The 21485-nt window shown below is 38.7% G+C and overlaps 1 protein-coding gene across 1 annotated transcript in view; it reads right to left on the minus strand.

Annotated features, from left to right (window-relative positions):
• Positions 1 to 7307: 7307 nt before the first annotated feature.
• eng (endoglin) overlaps positions 7308 to 21485 on the minus strand; it is a 50023-nt gene continuing 35845 nt past the window's right edge. The window contains exons 6-13 of the mRNA XM_086054255.1: positions 20606 to 20822; positions 20426 to 20528; positions 20146 to 20338; positions 18506 to 18654; positions 15878 to 16108; positions 15609 to 15675; positions 12205 to 12315; positions 7308 to 10988 (exon numbers count right to left, since the gene is read on the minus strand). Coding sequence (XP_085910381.1) covers positions 10825 to 10988; positions 12205 to 12315; positions 15609 to 15675; positions 15878 to 16108; positions 18506 to 18654; positions 20146 to 20338; positions 20426 to 20528; positions 20606 to 20822 — 1235 coding nt within the window. The 3' untranslated portion in view covers positions 7308 to 10824. The remainder of the gene's footprint in view (positions 10989 to 12204; positions 12316 to 15608; positions 15676 to 15877; positions 16109 to 18505; positions 18655 to 20145; positions 20339 to 20425; positions 20529 to 20605; positions 20823 to 21485) is intronic.

Genomic DNA, 21485 nt, shown 5'->3' on the forward strand with positions numbered 1-21485 from the left:
GTACAGCTTGATAAATGCTTTTCATTGCCATCTGTCTCCTCGCTCTTGTCAGAGCACACAGTTGCAGAAACGGCCACAGATCTTGCTTCATCTTTTATTGTAGTCGACTTGAAAGCGGGTTATCTTCTTTGCCTTTCTAATTGCCCACTTGGCCACTACTATATTTATCTGTCCAGCCCAGCTCTCTCAATCCGCCGTGACCAATCTACCTCCACCATTCACAAAGGCTACCAAGCTCCTCCATGCCCTATCATTCATTTTCATTAAGCCAACTGCAGCTAAATAGCGACAGCTTTGTTTACTAGGTGACCTCAGCATTCCGCGCACGGAGCCGCCTTCGACTTTGCAGCCAGTCGCTGGTTTATCTCCAGCCGCACTTACTGCTTTCTTCATTTACATGTGTGCGCGTGTGTGCGTGTGTGTGTGTGCTGCATCCATTGACTTATTTCCATATCTGTCTTTGCACAGGAGGAGAAGGCGTATCAGTCACGTTGACTTGAAAAACGTAGCACTACTCAAACTCCGTGCACTAAAACTAACAGGCAGACAGCAACAGCGATGATTCGGATTTGAGTGAGCAATTTACGGTCGGTGGGCCCAAGGCCGGCTCAAGCCGATGTGGTGCCCTTGGTGAGAATTTAAATGGCGCCGCCCTTCAGCGACGATTTACATACGCTTACATAAGAAGTCAGATTTTTAACATTGGCTTTAATTTGTAAAATGACATAATTTAAAATATAAAATGTAATGAATGATTTCATGACTGTTTAAGTACTGTCAAAACAAATAATGCAAGTGACATAATCTTGCGATGTAATTTTTGTTGAAGAAACCAACATTTTCTACTGGAGAAACCAAAATAATTATGCGTGCGTCAATGTCCAATTTTTTTTAATGTAAATCCAACAGACTCTTTTTTCAGTGTATTGTAATCTGTAGTAAAATTCAGTGGCCATTGCTTTATGTTAACTGTTCCATGTTTAGGTTTAGTAGTCAAGTTATTGCAAATATGCGCAGCTTCCCCACTTGAAATTCATTTATAGTTTTTTGTTAGAATCATTTTTACCCTTTATTCAATAATCAGAAAACTTTTGTTTTTTGCATCTTTATTCTATAACATTCACTAGTTTGACAGTTCAAGAAGTTTCACTCCATACATTACTCGCTGGCAATAAAGTGGATTTGCATTTCAAGTGGATTTTGGACTGAGAAAAAAAGATCTCCAAAAAGATCTCCAAAAATAATAATAAATGTGTTATTGTTCATACATAATACAACAACATAATAAACATTTTTAAAATTGCTACGACAGCCTTAGATGTACTCGTTTCACTTTTCTCCACAACTACTGAGGCTGTCAATGTTTGTCATGTATTTATTTACATGTTCTTTTTACTCTTTAATATGAAACATGCTGACAAAAAAATGATTTCAAATTTTGTGATTCAAACATTGAATACCATGTAAAGTGCAACTGGTTGTGAATGTTTTGAGGGTTGGGGCTGATGTCACTTGCTATGGACCTTTATTTTGTCATTTACTATTGGGCATGGCCTGATGTCTCTCAGTATTTAAGATCACGTTATTTAGTGAGATGTCAGAACGTCAAGCTTTTTTTCCATGGCTTCTGCGTATATGAAGACTGTTTTTCCACTTCTTCTTTTTCCACTTCCGTAACTAATTTATCGCGATTAATTGTATTTTTCAACTACAATTTTTTTACAAACCGTTATTTACTTGAGTAAAATCTTGGCATTAATGTGGAAAAAAAATAAAAGTATATTTCGATTCAAAAACTGTTCGAATAGTTTTCTGTGATCCTTGAATCCAATTCTTTTCCTGTAAAATACAACAGTTGAACTATACACCAAAGACGTAGAACTAATATGGTATTTGAATTTGGCTGTGCAAAGTGTGCAAATTATTTTGGATTTCTCCAATGAGCCGTCAAGCAACTTTTTTAAAGTTAAACTACGTAAAAGTCCGTCTTTGCGACAGTGACTCTCCTGTAAGTTTGGCTGCACAGTGAGTGGAGGTCAGCTGCTACAGGAAATAAATTTTTTTTAGTGCGTTATGAAATTTAAATTAATCTCCATAGTTAATGCTTTAACTTTGACAGCCCTAATATATATATATGTGTATATATATATATATAAATGTACACATACATACACAAAGACAAAGTTAGGGATATTTGACTTTCAGGTGAATTTTATGGAAAATTTAAAAAGTTCACGCTACAGGGATATCATATCATGAAAGTAGGACATTGAAGTAGAAGGATGCACTGTTGACATCCTCATCTCAATTTGTTGAAACAAAAGTGAACAACAGTGGTGGGTACACCACGACAAAAAATGTCAACGTCTCAATAACTCATGTGCCCTTGATCATCAATTACAGCTTGACGACGTCTCATACTGTTCACAAGTAGGGCTGCCATGATTAGTCGACTAATCACGACGACGTCGACATTCAAAATCGTCGACAATTAATTTTAATCGTCGACTCGTCGTTTATTTATACATTTATTTATTTGGCACATCATTTTTTTTTTTTCAAGACTGCCGCGTCTCGCTCTTCTCCCGCTGGCTGTTTTCCAATCTGCAACGCACATGCGCACTGGTGGTAATCCGGGTGATGTAAACAGAAGCATTGTGGGTAAAAAGTAGTGTAAGCCTTACACTGTAAGCGCTAAATCGTGTTGGCAACAGAGTCCGAAAGTTACGGCGCGTTTCACCAAATATATACAATGCAAACCTGCCTTTCATGGCAGCACGATGGGCATGCCCAATCATTAAAAAAAAGAAAGTTATGGCTTATGCCTGATCTCATATCTGACATAGGCACAGTTGTGTCTAGAAGCTAGCTGCAGTTAGCATACACACGTTCCGGTGTGTTTGATGTAACGCTCCTATTTGGTATGCTAACACGTCGTAGCATCTATGGATTGAGCAGCCATTATTCAGTAAACTTGCGTTGATTAACAACCAAAACTCCGTGTGTTTATGCCTGTGGTGGACATTGAAGCAGGAAGCGCACGCTTGATCTCTCACTCTTTCTCTCACTCGCGAACGGAGTGATGCGTTCATGAACTGGGAAATATCAGCACTCAACACAAAAACGACATATGTGCCACTCATCGGCATCACATAACAATAAAATACATAATTAAGTTTGTTGTAATATACTATGTTATAGTGCAAAAAAAAAAAGTCTTCCTTTTTTTGTTACAAGTGCATACCACATTTTGATTGTGTGGATCAATTTACTACTTTTAAGTTATGCATACTAGTGAAAAGAATAACACAACCGTTTTGATAAAGTTTAAATTAACACAAAATTAAAGACCAATACAAGTGTTTATTTTAGTTTTCTATAGCACAGAGCATTTGCCCAATTTACTCCTCTGATTTCACTACCTTCCGTTAAAAAAAGAAAAAGTCTTGGTGCCTAATAAGAGTGAAATATGTATACAAGTACTTTTTGTATTCATAGATAATTTCACTGTATTAGTGCAACTCTGCATAGTGTATGGTTTTGGTTCAATTTTAAAACGCACTAACGAATTACAGCAAAAAATGTTAAGGCCAGAGGCTATCAATTAAAGTCGCTCTTTTATTTATAAACATGTCAGGAACGATGGCTTAACTTGCAAAGTTTAATACCAGTTGAATGTACTATCATCTTGTCTTCATGATTAGTTTGTACATAAAGAATTTAAGCTGTAAGTGAATGATGCTTATCATAAGAGCAACAGCTTGCTGCTGCGATTTGCCGCGATTTATATATTATCCGATTAGTCGACTAATCGCGACTACTGTTAGTGATTAGTCGACTAGCAAAATAATAGTTTGTGGCAGCCCTAGTCACAAGTTGACTTGTCTGCTGAGGCAGGGCATCCTACTCTTCTTGAAGGGCAGCCCTCAGGTCATTGAGGTTCTGGGGCGCAGAGTTTTGAGCCTCTACACGGCAACTCAAATGATCTCACAGGTTTTCAATAGGATTCGGGTGTGGAGAAAGTGCAGGTCATTCCATTTGAGGTACACCGGTCCGAGGTCTCCAACAGCCGTTCCCTGATGATGCGGCTACGATGACCTTACTCGAAACACGAGTTTACTAGAAATTCGTGTGGAAACCGCTTGCCTTAAACCACTTTGGCGTTCACACATGGGAAAACTTAGCATGTTGAACTGAACATGTTTAGTTTATATTAATTAACTTTATGTTAATGCAACTTGCTAACTTGCTGCTACTTGTCGCAAGTTGACATGAATAATTTCTTGTATTGACACTATACTTTGACACTGAATCTAGAAAGAAATTTAAAAATCAATATTTAAATACTTTAAATAACATTTCTTTTATTGCAGAATTTCCAACTGTTCGAGATGGTATAACACTCAATATCCATGCCTTGATCCTTGTCAGTGTTGAAAAGTTTCTCTCAGACTCAGCTGCGGTCATGTTGTGATAATTTTGAGCTAACACAGTTTCGGATATGGCATCCTGTAAATTGTCTTAAATCAACTGCAGCAGAGACAGCGTTGCCAGCATGCAACTCTGAGTGACTGTACAGAGACTTCAGCTGCAGTTTCGAGCTTGATTTGCTGAACTTAGTGAAAAGTGTGCTGTCCGCAAGCTACAATCACTGCTGCTATAATCACTCCTGTGATAACTCTTGCAAAATCTCTCCTCCACTTGAGCCACCACGGTATCACAAGCTTCCTTCATAACTGCTGTAGTGTTTTTTCCCCTCCGTTTCTTCAGCGGTGGCTCTCTCTCTTGACAGCTCACTTTTTCTTTGTCGACTCACACTGTCTTTGAAGCTATCCATAGCGCGGTTGACTGTAGCCGCATCGACACTTTGTTAAATATCCAGCCGGCTGATGCGGTCCCAAACATTGAATTTTTGCTCAAGTGGCAAAGTGCTAAATTTACCCTTTATCATCTATTTCATTCATATTGTTGGTTCGCTATTATTGCCTTTTTGCTCCCGAAGAAAACCAACCTAGCTTACTGCTGGATACTGCCACCCTACTGAGCTTGTGTTTGCGTCTTGAGGTCACGTCACGTATATCATTCCGATATTTTAATTGGATGATGGGCCCAATTAATGTGTCCCCATGTCCGTCTATTGGGAGCAGTTTGGGACTTGCGCACTATTGAGTGGCTCATCACTTAACAAGCGCTCATGGGCCGGCCCTATTTCACTCCTGTTTACAGAAGTTAGATTATTGAATTTGACTTTGGTAAATCCTTTGTATTCTGCATAAATGTTTATAATGAAAGTGCCTAAGTAACAGAATTAGTATGTATTGCATATTATTATTCTTGACAAAATGTTTTATAAATGATTATCTATAATTCTATTCACAATTATTTTGAGCCCGCAACACCGCCATCTACTGGCCCCTAATGCAGAGACGTCACTGCTAATGAGAGCCAAAGCAAAAATGCTTTATTACAATAAAGATCTAGGCGAAAATATAAACATGTTAGCTAAAATACAATATATGATACAAAAATGTTGGAACAAAAGAAATGGACAAAAGACGCATTTCAAAGACGAGGATAAATTCAAACAATTCAAAAATATATAAAAACTACACAAATACAAATTTGCATTTAAACTGCAAAAAATATTGACAAAATATTAGCTGAAAATACAATACAAAAGATTACAAAAACATTACATAACAGAAATACTCACTTTTACTTTAAAATAGCTATACAGTACTGTATCTGGTTAGCAAACTAGTAGCCTAGTGTCTAATAGCCACTGCGATGCATTAACATACTTCGGAATACTACTACACTGGAAACAGTTTATGAAGAAATACAAAGTACAAAGAAATAATTATTCTACCCCCTTTTCCATTCGGCGTAGTTGGCGCCTGGACTCAAACCGCTAGAACAACAAAAGCTACCGGACAGAGTGTCGAACACAGCAGCGCTCTCCATATTAGAACCTACAAATATTGTTTCGCAGTGTTAACACGTTTTGCAAAAACATTAGATTTATTATCAATGGTAACTTAAACGTTTTATTACAAACAAAATCTGGGTTTACAGTGTAGAGCATTGTCGTCCATAACAAGAAACTAGGCCTGTGTTGTTCATGTAGGGGCGCAATCACTGGATTCATGATGTCAGGTAGTATGCACTTGTCACATTCAAAAAGTGTAGGGCAGTTCTCTACCGACTGGACACACCTGCCCACAATGTAACACACTTGGGTGCCTCTCACTCTCCTTAAACGCGCTTGGAGTTGTGTGGCGTTCATCATTAGGTTTCTCAGGGGATTGTTCACAATGGAGCGGTCATTAGCATGTGATGTTGCCAAAGGACGTCCGCTTCCACGTCTGTGACCCTTCCAGTCTCTCGGTATCTCTCTTGCAACCCGCTGCCATTGTTAGATGTTGTCTTGGGTCTCATGATGTCCAAATGTGAACAGCAACACCACTTCTAATTGAAGCAGGAAATGTATTGGTTGATTCAAGGATCGAACACCTGTTGTGAATTTTGCCGTTAAGCTCCTGGTTGGAGAACCGCAACTGGTGCAAAAAGTACTGAAACATTTAACAGTTGGACATGTGCATTCAAAAGCTAGAGAAGTTCACCTGAAAAAATGTGAATGCATTTTAAGATCATCCTGAAATTTTACCCAAAAGCCAAATATCCCAAACTTTTTGTGAGTAGTATATAGCTTCAGCAGACAGGTGAGCTGTGATTGGTTGTTACCTGAGCCTTGAACAATTGTGATGTCATTTTCAGTCAACAGCCAGTAACAAAATGGCTGTCCCCGGGGATGGCTAAAAGCGGGTGAATTTTGCTGTTTGACTCAATCCACAAATGCAATATCAATCAGAATGCCGTGTTTAGACTAGTGGAGGCACATAGAGCTGATTGTAAATAACATTTTGGTGTTGACTTCTTTTAAAGACACTAACAACCCACCACAAAGAAAATAGCCACAAAAAAAAAACACTTTTGCACAGCCACAGTGTCATTTCCTTGTCACAAATATTCTGTCGATGGTTCTTTTTAAACTTGCAAAGCTGCGGTTGTGTGTTTATCAGAAATTCTCACTTGGTGCCTCTTTTTCAGGCTTCTGAACAGTCTCGTTTTCTGATTGTAAAATTCTCAATCTGTGCGTCTTTTTCTGCTTTTGCACAGCTGCAGTCTTCTTTCTTTGTCACACATTCTTTAATGTTATGCATATTTCCTATTTGGAATTTGTATTTTAATGTCCAAATCTCCCCTGCACTTCACCAGCATTGTGTAAAAGGATGACATTTTATTCATAAAGTCCAATTCACTTTATTCATGTAATTTTCATTAAAAATGTGTATTCCTTCACAGACAATATAATACACAGTCCATGGACTACAGTCCCAACAAATGGGCACTTTTTTGTTGCTTATGTCAGTATGGGAGCCAAAGTCAAATGAAGAATACAGTAACTATTTAGAAAAGAAAGAAAAAAAAAACTACAAAAAACTAAACATTGTGCATTTGGTCAGTGCTTTCATGGAGAGTTGGTCCCAATTCTTCAAAATGGAGGGAGAAAAGTTATCATACACTTGTACATTAAAAAAAACGATATAGACATTACATACAATGGTTGGGAATATGGTGACGATATATTGCTCCTGCAATCCTTCTATAATACATATTGATACAGGATGTGATGATTCATCAGCAGCACAATTTAGCTCTGTATAAACGATTTAAATGAAGACAGGAAATCAAACGGTTTGATTTGAATACATTAAAAAAGCGGAGCGACAACAGTGCGTTGTTGCCCCGCCAAATATTGCACAAATACTCAAGTGATTTGTACTGGCCCTCTCTGATCCACATTCACATGAACACATACAGAAAACACAAAAATACACAACTATGAGGGGTGGAGCCTCAGCTCGCATTTCAAAGTAGAGGAGAAATCCAAACAATCAACACTGTCCAATGAAAAGTTTGTAAAAATTTTTTTTCTTTTTAACTTACTGTTAGATACATTTGTTATGTTTTATTTCAGACAAATAAGCCTATTTGTTGTTGCTGGAAAAGCAAAATATGACATGTCTTTGTTTTCCGCCCAAAACAACTAAACATGACAATTGTTGGAAAAACTAAAATGAAATGAAAAACTATGAAAAAGTCTTTTGTTATTTGGAACAATAACAAGTAAGACTGTTTTATAGGGAAAAATATGTATTTTGTTTGTTTTTCCTTCAAAAACAAACACTTGGACATTTGTTTGTTTTTTTTCCAGGAAAAAAAATGTATAACTTGATTTTAAAATAAACAACGCTGTCTTTTTTTTAATTCATATATTTTTAATTTTACCATATCATAACTGACTTCTTTCCAAAAAATGACAACTGTGACTTTTGTTATGTATGACTGTAAATTAAATTGCTTTTTTTCAGAACACATTTTTTCGTTGTTTTTGTGAAAACAGGGCAAATGTTACTTGTCATTCTTAATTAAAAAGATTACTTTTCATTGTTTTTCAGAAAACTGACCATTGTAAATTGTTTTTGGAAAAACAAGAAACAGGACTTTTTTTTAGCATTTTTGATATACACAAAAGGTGAGAAAAAAGGAGATGAATGCTTTTCATTGGACAGAGGATTAATTTGACAATGACATCAATTGGACACATAATGCAGTGTTGCTATGGAAATCACACATCAGGGAGAAGGAACTGGTGAAAGAAACCAGCGGGAAATTACTGCTCTACTATATGAATATAATACATTAAAATCATGTTATGTCTGAAACAATAATAGGCGACAAACTATTTTTTTCTTTTTTTTTCTCTTTTTTACATTGCCTGCAATTATACATTTGTGTAATACAGTAATTGGGGTGGGAAGTAAAAAAGGTTTAAGATACATTTACACCGATTCGATTTGCAGCTTCTGTCCAGCATCTTTGAGGCAACATCAATGTTCTGTCCTAGCTAGGACAATGTTGTGCTAGCTGACAAATGCTACATTTCCTACTGTTGTCAAACAGATTACTAATTTCGGAGCATCCAGACTAATTCAGTGGGTAGTTCTTGATTGGGTTTTTTTCAGCAAGAAAGGCTAATATCAAAGTTGTTCAAGGCGGCGACGGGAAACATGGAGACAGTTCCCTCGCTAAAGGGATAATTTTTAGCAGGGCTAAGTGATGTTTTGCTAACTGTTTGGGCGCAGTTATATCATATATATTTTTTACACATCTGCCAGTCTGCTAAGTATCCCGTGAGGCTAATACAAGAGCTGTTTGCAGTTAGCATCAAGTTTGTCATTAAGGGCAACAGGAACTATAGAGTGTTTTATATTTTTCGCTAACTGTTTGCACACAGCTAGTAGAACAACACTTTTCCCCCCACGTCAGTCTTTTACCGCCATCACCAAATTCTCAATAAGCTAAAATAAGAGCTGCTAGCAGTTACCATCAAATTTGTAAAAAATGGTGACCAGATATATAGATAGAGTATACAGTACCTCTGTCAGGGACCGTTTAAAAATGTTTTGTTATCTGTTTAGATGCAGCTATTTCTTTTTTTTTTACTTTTTTCAAATTTGTCTTTACGTTACATTACTTGTCACCCAATAACCTAATAACAGAGCTGCTAGCCGTAGGCAGAAAATATGGAGACTGATGCATTTTTCAGACAGGATTTTAGGCATTTTGCTACATTATTGGACACAGCTAGCGATATTTTTGGGTCTCATTATTAGCTAATATGAGCAGTATGTACTTAATGTCAAATTTGACAAAGGGGAAATATGGAGGCATATATCCATTTCAGGTTGTGTTGAAGACCTTTCGCTAACTGTTTGGACACAGCCAGCTATCTTTTTTCCACGTTTGTCTTTTTGCTTCATTTCCTACCAAATAGCTAATACAAGTTATGTTAGCAATGAAAGTCAAGTTTCTTGTAAAGAACTACAGGGAATATTGACACAAATACCACTTTCTGGGAGCATTTTTAACATTTTCTTGTTTAGACACAGTAGAAAACTTATTTTTATGTTGGTCTCTTCATTCCCTGCCTCCGAATAAGCAAATACAGTAGCATACCAGCATAATTAGCATCAAATTGATTGTAACAGCCGCATGGAAACATATGGCAAATACCTCTTTTGGGAAGCGTATTAGAAGTAACACTAACCGATAGGATGGAGCAAGCAGAAATACATTTTTTTTCCATGTTGGTCTTTTCACTTCATATCCCATCTAGGAGCTATTCGGTGTTATTAGCACTGAATATGTTGTAAAGAGCAAGGGGAAATATGGAGACAGATTCTTGTTTCAGGGTTTCGCTAACCATTTGTAAACAAGCAGCTAGCCTTTTTCCACGTCTGTCTTTTTCTTCATCTCCAGCCATCCCGACTTTGATTGCGCCGGCGATCGCAACCGTCACAATTGGCGGAGGAATGCGGTGAATTTCCTGCTGGCCCTCAGGGGGGGACAGGGTTTGTTTTTCCTGTTGCTCGGAGCCAATTTGTTTTTCTTTTCCTCTTGCCCTCTTTAACTTCCTGTCTGGAAGCTGCACTTTAAAAGGCGACCGCAGAGGTGAGCGTCACACGCCATCTATTAGACACCGCCGCCAGCCAGCAATACAAACAGCGCGATTGCATCAATTCCAGGCTTGTATGTCAAAGATGACGAGTTTTAATTAAAAAAAAAAAAAAAAAAGAAAACGGGGGGGTTGGGGGGTTGCCTCTTTATGAATAAAAAAAAATAAACCCATAACTAACTTTAAGAGGGGCGGGCGATTCAGTCTCTGTTGTTGGTGGTGGTGGTCCGCGCGCCCTAATCTCACGCCATGCTGCTAGTTGGCGTGCTCTGGGTGCTTCCGATGCTCGCGTTAGCGCTGCTGTTCTCCGAGGCAGAAGGGTTTGACGACACGGGCTGCTGCTTGGCTCCTGAGCAGGGACAGCCGGAAGATAGGGAAGAGGCCATGTCCAGTCCGGTCGGGTAGCCTGAATCAAACAGAACGGCATAACGTTGTTAACGCCACCTGGCACCCAAACAAGTGAGGTGGTGTTAAATGGTGCTAAAAAATTGGAAGAGCATAACCCCAATTCTGGCCTCCCTTTCACTGGCTCCCAGTGCATTTTAGAGTTCATTTTAAGATACTTCTATTTGTCTTCAAATCTTTAAATGGCCTCGCCCCAGCGCACCTCTCTAAACTCCTCCACCCCTACGTACTTGCCCGATGCCTCAGGTCTGCGGAGCAGTCGCTAATGGAGGTGCCGAGGACTAAGCGGAGCCTCAGAAGGGATCGAGCCTTTTTCTGTCCATTTAATGTTAGGCAAGCCCTCTCTCTGTCCATTTTCAAAATTCATTTAAAGACGCATTTTTTTTCTTTGGTTTTGACCCAACATGAAACTGACACTATTCTGCTGTTTTCCGGTGTCTACTGTATATGTTTTAGCATCATTAAGTTGTGTTTTATTGCTTTCTCTGTCTTTGTTGTTGTATTATTGCTATTTTATGTTAAATGTAAAGTGCTTTGTTACAGCTGCAGCTGTTGTGAAATGCGCTATGCGCCGGTGTTTATTTTTTCAAAGTCTTCTCTTTATTCTTATTTTACTTTCATGTATTTTCTCGTTGTCCTTTCAAGTTATATTTAAAGTTGAGTTTTGAAGGATGACTCAAGGAATTCTCCTTTCCTTAAAATTCAAGGCTACAAAGATAGGACTTTTTTTTTTTGTCTTACCAACACACATTTCCACATGACATTGCACAAAATACAATCCCCGAGATCCCAAGTTAGCTCAGTAAGTCCCAAGACTTGTGAAAATAACATGAGACAATAAAAATGATAAAGGGATAAGGGTAACGCTTATTCAAGGCTTCAATATGTGCAAAAATGCAATGCAGCATAGGTGCGGATGTCGCAGAATGAAAATGCAAGAGGCTTGAATTTCACATATTTACAAGGTCATTTTGTAATGGACAACAAATTATTTGGGGAGAAAACAATGAATATGACTTTTTTTTTTTTTTTTTTAGGAAAATCATTTAAATTGAATGAAATAAAAACTATCCTGCCCTACCATAAAAAAAAATGGTACAGGTTGATTGTCGCTTGTTAGCCAATGGGCGAACAAACAAGCACGCTTTCTACGAGTCAAACAAACTATTTATGAAAGCACCTAGTTGTATTGTTAAGCTTATGAAACAGCGGCCTACCTGTTTTAATTTTGATGAACCACAGCACTCCAATTAGTAACACTCCTATCAGGAAGCCTCCGAAGGCGATGCCCAGGATGGCGGGGAGGCCAAAATCAAAGCAGGGAGTGTCTGGAACACACACAAGAAAAAAGACATGATGCAACCTTCAACAGAAACGACAGCACTGAACCTTTTCCAAAGATCTTCAGCTCTATTGGTACGCACACACTAGTAGACTATGTTGACAGTCACAGTGAACACCCTGGAGGCAAAATGTGGCAAACATGATGTCAGACTGCCAAAGTCAGTTTTATTCCAGCTGCTTCAATACAGCTGAATGGATTCACACAACTGAAGAAAACAAAATTGGAAACGTCAGACCAAATTAGCTACGTCGCAATACGGATGCAATTTTGTTATTGAGGGTTAAAGGGAAGGACACAAAACATTTTTGGAAGTTTTTGTAACTACTTTTTAGCGCCTAAAAATACAAACATGCTTTGCAAACAGCACCACCATTTTAGATTGAAAGCTGAAAGCCGCATGCACATGTGAGATAAACATGAAACATGATGTCTTTTCGGGGGGGAAAGATTTTCCTTTCTCTATTGCCCAAAGACATTCATGACTTTTCGTTGTCTTTCTGATAAAGAGAAGGAAATAGATTTCCCATTCTGAGGAAAAAACACAATCCTTAGTAAGGAACTTTTTTGACAATGTTGAAATCAATAATGTAATGCTCATCAATACCACATTGCTAAACATTTGTGTTGAAATAGCAAAAAAATGAACTGAAAGAAACTATACAATAGTGTTGACTGCAATAGTGACTTCTTGTGGACGCTTGGTGTTACTACACCCAGAGAGACGAGTCAGGAGAAAGGAAATCATACTAAATTGGGCCACAGTGACATCAATCGTCTGTAATTTGGTGGCTGTGTCAGTTGGTGCGCTTAGACGGCAAAGCTGAACAAACAGCAGCAGGAAGCAGGAGCAGGTGGAAAAGGATGACGTGACAGCAGACGCCAGCACTGGGACACGAACCCCCCAATTTCTTTTCGTTGTTTTTCTTCTTTTGTGTGTGTGTGTGTGTGTGTGTGAAACAAAGTGCTTTGGGGGAAAACAACGCATATGTTTGCGTCATTTTTCATGGAAACTAATAAATACAGTTTGACTTTCCAGATTTATTTTAAACAGCTACAACTTTTAGCCCATTGAAAAAAAATCCAATTATTTATTTTCTTTGTTTTTAGGGAAAAGCAAATATGACTTTGTTTTCCATTAAAACTAAAAAATATCATTTTTAATCATTGTTCTGATAAACAGCAAGGTTTTTTTTTTTAATAGTGGATTCGGGGGACTATCAATGTCAGATTTCTTTGTTTTGCAAAAATCACCTATGACTTCCATAATTTTTAAATCAAAAACAGCCAACTCATTTTTAGCAAAACATTATGGATTTTCTTGTTTTTTTGGGGGGGGGGTTACTTTGTCACACACAGAATTACTAAGTATTGCTTTTTCCCCAATATTGTGAACAAACAGATAAATGTTCAGGTTTTCACAGAAAAACAACTACCAATTCCCTTTTGTTTAGAAAACCAGATACAACTTCTATTTGGCCATGTAGCTAGGCCTTTCAATTTTTTTTAGTACCAGATTTTCTACCTACAGTACATATACCTACATTATTTTATTAGTTGTCATGTAGGCATGAGTTTTCCAAGGCAACTATGTGTGTGCGTGTGTTTTTTAACATATTTGCTGTAATACATTCACATACACAACTTTATCATTCATTTACACATACTAGTGTATACCAATGTTATGGAATTGTGCGATTTTGGAACATACAGTTCCCGGGAGAAGGAATATTTCTAAATAAGTGTTAATCAGCCTCCACTTCCTCGCATGATTCCACCGTTGGAATCATCCAAGTGTTTCTGTGCGCTTGAGTAATGGCCGTCCAATGGGCCGACAATAGCTGGAGGCCCAGCGCCGGTGTTTGGACAGCGGCGCGGTCAAAACCCCCCGTGGAAAACACAAAGGCCTCCGGGCCGCGTCCCCTGAGAGTCGTTACTTGTGATTGTGGCCACAAGGTCAGGCTGCAGTCCTTCCTAGAGGACGAGCCCCCACAACCCGCCCCCTCTCGGCTCCGCACCCACTTGCAAGGCGGCATCCTGAGTTCACTGCTATGACGACCGCCTGCACGCAGTTTCTGGTGCACTCAAAGAAACAATAGCCACCCAAACTCTGAGGACACAGAGCGAGAAAAAAAACTGGCCATTCAGAGACAAAATAGTTAACTACTCACCAAGAAAGTGTATTTCTACATTGCACTGGTCGTATTTATGCAACTAATGCACTTTTTAAATATGGAAAAACATGAATGGCATAAACCCAAAACAAGTACAAAAGCTAAACAAATTTTCTTAATGTATTGCAAGAATCCATCCATACGTTACAATACTGTAATGATTTAAAAAAAGTATTTTCAGTGTTTCAAGAGTAACATTAAAAAAAACGATAGTACTGTTTTTGAACGTTTTAATAGCATATAAAACGGGGGGGGAAAATGAAAAATAAAGTAACATCAAATTTTAAAAAAAAAGAAAAAAGAAAACGAATATTTCATCCATTTAGAAAAAAATATCTAAAAAGAAAACAAATGTCAGTTTTAAATGTCAAAAAGGAACAAATAAAAAAAATACAGAAACAAAAACAAATCTTTAAAAGAACGAAAACTAAATAAATCAAATTATAGTCATTTATACAAACAATGAGGGAATAAGGTTTCTTTTGAATCGGAAAAAAATAAATGGAAAAAAATAAGCAAATGTGTAAGCCTCTGAAATTAAAATAAGATGATGAGCAAGATAATAATAATAATAACAAGCAGTACTTGTTACTATTTGTAACAACAACCACTGATGGTGGTACTGCTTGCTTCATAGCAGGCCCTGAATAAACAACAAGAAAATAAGGTTCGTTTTCAATGGGGAGAAAAAAAAAAAATATATATATCAAAAACAAACAATTCTCAAAATAAATAAGGCGAAATATTAAGCAGATTTAAAAGCTTAACTATAATAATGAAAATAATAATAATGGTGATAATGCTCGCTTCGCAGCAGTCCCATAATAATAAACCATGAGAAAGAGATATGGCCATGTAAAAATAAAATAAAAACATACAAATACAATAAATAAATGAGTGTTGTTTTAAAATAAAATAAAAACAACTATGCAGAAAAGCAGAGAAGTGGTAAGACCATGCAGAAGTTGCACTATTCCGCGTTCCATAAACCCACCTGGTTGCCCACATGTCTCCTGGAACACTAACTGACGCGAAATATTATCTTTAATAGGTGTCTAATGAAAGCAGTGAGTAGAACAAATGTTGGGGATTAAGCTGAACTCACTGAGTGTTTGTTGACAAGGCTGGGTGACCTCCAAGTTCCTTTTCACTCGTCCTCCATCGCCGCATTTCTGGTGAGCAGCAAAAGAAAAGCAGTCGACTGAGTTGCTCTGTGTGTGAGCCTTTAATGAGCCTTAATCCTGCCCTGGCAACCTCCATGTTGGTCATTTATTTAATCAGACAGCGTGTGATGAAATACATTTCACACCAGAGATTTCGTGAGCGCTCACGTCCTTGTGCTTTTAAAAAGTAGAGCGTCTTTTGAGTTGTTACCTCGCTGTAGCACAATTTCACAGAACATTCCAGGTCCCAATTGGTGGAGCTGAGTTCCTGCAGCTGATCCAAGGAGAAGCTCAGTCGTGTGCTGTTGGGGCATAAATTGGAGGAGCAGAACTCTGGTATGAAGCGGAGCTCCTGTACAACGGGGCAGGAGCCCTTGGCGCGCACGACGCAGCTCATCACTTTGATGCTCAGGACAATGTCGCCCAGAGCGCGGCCCGAAATCTGACAAAAGATCAAGAAAACAAACAAAAATAAAATCCTTATGACATTAAACAGGGGAACAATCGCATAATTCTTACCCTAAATTATTCAGAATTACTCACAGATGCAGCTAAGTGCCAAGAAAATAATTGCTCACTTTAGTTACTGGTAATCACTTTCTTTCATTTGTTTCTTGAAACGAGCCCGTACCTCAAGAGCCTGTTTTTGACTTCTCCCTCCTCCGGCACACCCGATTCAAATGATCACCTCATCAGCATGCTTTGCAGAAGCCCGATAACGATTATGATCATTTGAATCAGGTGTGTTGGAGGGAAGCATAAAACAGGCCGGATAGGGGATCTCGAGGACCGAACTTGGGCACCCCTGCTTTAATCCATTCATTCATTTACTTACTTACTTGTTTGTTTGATTTTTTGTTACTTTATTTAGTTAGTTGCCTTGTTGGTTGATTAATTCTTTAATTTTATTTGTGACATCCCTGACATCATTTATTTTCATTTTTATTTATTTGGCTTGTTAGTTGGTTTGAACATCAGTTCATTTATTAGTCAGCTGGTTAATTGGCTAGTTACTTAGCGTGTATGTGTGGTTTTTTAAAGCTTTTTATTGCATTTGTTTAATACTTAGCTTTTCGGTGCATTTGTTAGCTCATTTGGGGGCATATTCTTCTGGGTGCAAGTAAAAAAAGGCATGCTGCTACGCACTTTTTGGGCTGCGCAGATTCTTAACTGTCAGTTACGCACTTTCATGAAGTGTACGCACTCTGATTGGAGCGACAGGGCGTCCTGTGTCAAATCCCGTGGGGCGCATATTCTCCCAGAAACTTAGGCTAGGTTCGCACCGCAGGACTAAATGCTCAATTACGATTTTTGGGTAAAATCCTTTTTTTTGGTGTAAGCATTCATATTTCATTATAAAGGTCATTTCTACAGTGGAGGTAGAAATACAGTATTTGGGGGTAATGATGAGGCAAGGCTTTTGGATCTCATTTCCTGGAGACGTCAATAAAGATGACGTCACGCCACTGCCGTGCGCAAAAAAAAAAAAAAAATTAAAAAAAAAAAAATCAACCGATCTACGAGGCTGAATTACGACAATCAGTATAGATGTCCACTTAAATGCTTCATGTTTCAAGTGAGACTAAATTAAATTCAAATATTAAGTTAATGCTGTTACTCAAAGCAACTTTACAGATTTGATCTCCCAGCACTCTCTGTCCGCCCACGTGGAGCATATTTTGGACTGCGGATGACGTCAATGTCGGTTATATGCGACCTGGCCGTTCAGACTGCCGTTGCACTGGAAAAAATTTGATACATATGCGATCTAGGACACATATGGAAGTGGCTCAGGTGGCATTTGAAAAAAAAATGGAATTTAGCCACTCAAACTGTCATTTAAAAAAAAAAAAAAAATTGATACAGGTCGCATATGAGCAAAAAAATCCGATCTGAGTCGCATTTGCCTGCGGTGTGAACTTAGCCTTAAGCATCTTTCCTTTTGCGCGCTCAGGAGGCTGTACTAAGGACTAGTGAGTGCTTCTTAAAGGAGAAACATCATATTGCACGTTTTGATTCAATCAACTGCTTCCGTGCTCCGCCTGCGGCGGCCGCGTGATCGAGCAGCTGCTGTCTCGTGTTGGTGGCTCGGAGTTTGTCTAAAAGCGCAGCTCACAAAAAAAAAATGCAGTCCCTAATGGTGAGTTAGGTTTTGAATCATTTGGTTTTACTTGACATGTGCCAGCTGTGAGATCGTGTGAAGCATTGGTAGGCAATGCTTAAACAACGGCCGCCTTACTTTTTCAACTAATGGAACAGCTCCAAATATACATCCAGGCATGAGCACACTCTTCTGATTAAATTACTAGAAATACAGAACGCAAATAAATATGATCTTTCAAGGTAGCCCGTTATATGAGCCGTGCACGTCAAAGGGGACAATGGGTATATAACCAAAGCCACGAGCAAGTCAATTTCAAATTCAAAGTGTGAAATATATTCCAAATGGATCTCTATGGAATTCAAATCTCAGGAAATCTCTACAATCTGAAACTTGCACGCATCCTCACAATTCAATGGAAAACACCTATTTGGTGGCTGAGTGTTCACCACTAATGCAGGTGGGTGTGTCAGAAGCCTAGACAGGAGAGTCGCTGTGCCTTGAAAGTGCATAAAGAAAAATGACTTAAGAGCAACTGGAAAAATATGCTTTAGTGAAAGTTAGTTCGGGAGCTAACATAAAACTATCCGACCAATTCCGAAAAACAAGGAGACAACCCACAACATTTTAGTGAAGATCAATCAAAACCACGGTCCGCATTCCTTTGGGTGCCATTGGATCTCTTATTTGCAACCTACAACTTCATTCAGACTGTCCGGGACGTGTTGTTATTCCTACCTCGGCATAGATTTTCTTGTCGCACTGCACCTTGGTATTGGGGTCCATGGGTGAGCGGTAATCAGGCGATGTGTAGAGTTGCATCAGCAGTGGCATCTGATGAGGCGCCGCCGTGGTTGGCAGCACGGCATCTGTTACGGTTTCTGTCACTGAGGCACAGAGACAGCATGTATTAGAGTATAGTCATGTACAGTATCAAATGTTGCTAGTTTTTCATCCCCTTTGGATGGGGAGCACAAATATGAACCTGGGGGGCTTTTATAATGCTGTATTTAATCAGTTTTCATCAAATAATACTTTTAAAAAGTAAAAGTCATTGGCCCAAAAAAGCATATATCTCCAAATTGCATTTACATATGAACATTTATTTTTGTGGGGTTTTTTTACCTTTAAAAAAAAAAAAAAAAAAAAAAAATCGCAGAATGTGAGGTACAACACGCTAGCTAATTAACTAAATAAACTAGCTATCTAGGTAGTGAGCTATTTAGTCAGTTTGCTTGTTGGTTGGTTCATCTTTCTAATTTATTTCATTTAGTTCATTTAGTTATTTAGCAAGTTCGCCAGTTGCTTCGGTAGCCTCTTGGCTCATTTATTCATTACTTCTTTTAGTTGAAAAATCAGCTAGTAAGCTGGTTAGTTTGTTGGCTAATTCCTTAGTTTATTTAGTTAATAATCTTGACAGTCAGTTATCTTGTAAATTCTCTAGTTATATGTGAAGAGAGGCATTTATCCATTATAGGCCATATTATTCTATATGTGTTTTTTTTTTTTTTCTTTTACATGCCTGGCTTGTACATCATCCAGCTATGTACATTCTCCGTCCAGGCATGACTCATTGAAGTTTGAGGATGGCTGTAAATAATGGATCATTGAGTTTTGCTAAGACTTGAGAATGGTATACAAATCCGCTTGGGAAATATAGCACACTTTAAATATGAAAATACTTTTCATATCGAATATGTCGTCGCTACATTTTGACGATTTTTTTTCAATTCGTGTGAAATAAATCAAACGTGAGTAATTTAATCCGAATACTGTGCTTATGATTCAATACTGAATGTCTGGCGGTCCATGAAGAAAAAAAACGTCTGCCCGCCATTCTGTAGACCATCGGTGCCCTGCAAATTTCATCGCACCATAGACCGTGCAAATCACTTTAATGTATTTGACGACCAACATAAAAGCAAATAAAAACAAATGATTCGATATCTAACTCACCATTGCACCATTACAATGACTGTAGTGGGAGCCAAATTTCAAAACACTCCAAGCCAAGTGGAAAAGCCCCTCGTAGGTGAAAAAAAGTCCACAGGCACTGATTTTTTTTTTTTTTTTTGCCAATGGATATGAAAAACACTATCATCACGAGTTAACTGCTGTCGGGCAGTTCACTTTAGTTACTTCAGCCTATGAAGGTGAAAAAGAAAAAGTGCTTAAATATGTACAAAGGAGAATGCGCGCATCACAGCGCATTTTAGGGTGGCTCCACCCAGGTTGCGCACCTGGCTAATGGGTGCGCAAACGACAGATTGGAGTGGGCGGGAGAACACGTAGAGCCAGAAAAGCGCGCGGTTGTACGCCGAACATTGCCCAATGTGAACTGAGGTCAAATAGAGCGCAGGCCGCTCTATTTCCCTTACCTGCTGGACTGTCTCGACCGAGCACCAGCAACAACTGGGAGGCCTCGGGCCTCATTTCCGTGTAGCTGGTGAACGCGTCAGCCTTAAAATAATCGAGAGCCTTCCTCTGCACGTCCTCGGCCTGGTCGCTGCTCAGCTCAAACAAGGGCTGAATTCTGTGGGCCATGGCGGGCAGCACAATCTCATTGTTGGACTGGAGAGGGGTGTGGAGGCAGGTCCAGTGAATTAGTCATGACACTGGGACAGGTCGTGTAAATAATGCAAGGGGGCCAAGACCTACACAGAACTTGGTGTGCTGTGGGTTGAGGAAGGTCCACGTGGTGCCCCGAGGACCCCTCAGGAACACGCTGGACTTCTTTGTGTCCATGCGAACTGACACGTTGCTGAAATGCCAAAAATGAAAGATTAAAGATGTTCACACCTGAGGAGGAGCAGAGCAATATATTATTTCGCCGCCTACCGAATATTGGCATCCTCTAGGATATTGATGATATGAAGCTCCGGTGCGACATCCTCGTCGTTGGCAGTGGGGCCGCGTAGCTGCTGTTTCTCCGGCTCCGGTGGCGGGGAGCAGGATTTGAATGAAGACGTCAAGGGCGCGGCTTCAATCTTCATGAAGTGCTTCTCTGATGGATCTTCGCCGTGTAGCGCGCATTCCAGAGAACCGCCTTTTGTTCCTGCACAAGTACCTTATTTTGGAATTCGAGTGCACTTATTGACATTTCAACATAATAAAACAAAACATGCTTGTATAATCCTTGATGTCATACAAGAAAGGTAGGAATGCTCACTTGTTGATTGACGGCCAGAAGGACATTCCTACATCAATTATGAGAGATAGACCGATATGTTGTTTTTTTTCCAGGGACGATACCGATTATTTGGAGCCGATATTCATTTTCAGTCAAAAAAAAAGAAAAATATTGGCATCAAAATCTAATAAAAAAAATTTAACTCTTAACTTTGTTGAAGCATCTTTAAGCAGATGTTTATTTGAATACATTTTCAGATTTGCAGAATGTTGATTTTTTTTTTTTAATTACTGTTACATTTACTATATATTTTTGACAATTTACTTCTTTGTTATAAAATTCTAACAAAAAGTTAAGGGAGCACCCAGGGTCGTCAGCATGTCTAAAGTTAAATGAAAACTTAAACAATAGCTCCATACAGCTTTCTACAGTAAATGAAGTCCTCCAAAATTGAGAAGGGACCACAGATGTAAGAATCTCATCTAGGAACGGAGGCATCGAGAATATTAATGCCCGCAGCTGCTTAAAATGTATTTTCCTGTTGTTACCGTACACTGTGTGAATTCCGAATCTCTCTCTTGCTCTCTC

The sequence above is a fragment of the Filicampus tigris genome, chromosome 15 (genome assembly GCF_054856515.1).
Source record: "Filicampus tigris isolate MCC_2025a chromosome 15, RoL_Ftig_1.0, whole genome shotgun sequence".
Lineage (NCBI taxonomy): Eukaryota > Metazoa > Chordata > Actinopteri > Syngnathiformes > Syngnathidae > Filicampus > Filicampus tigris.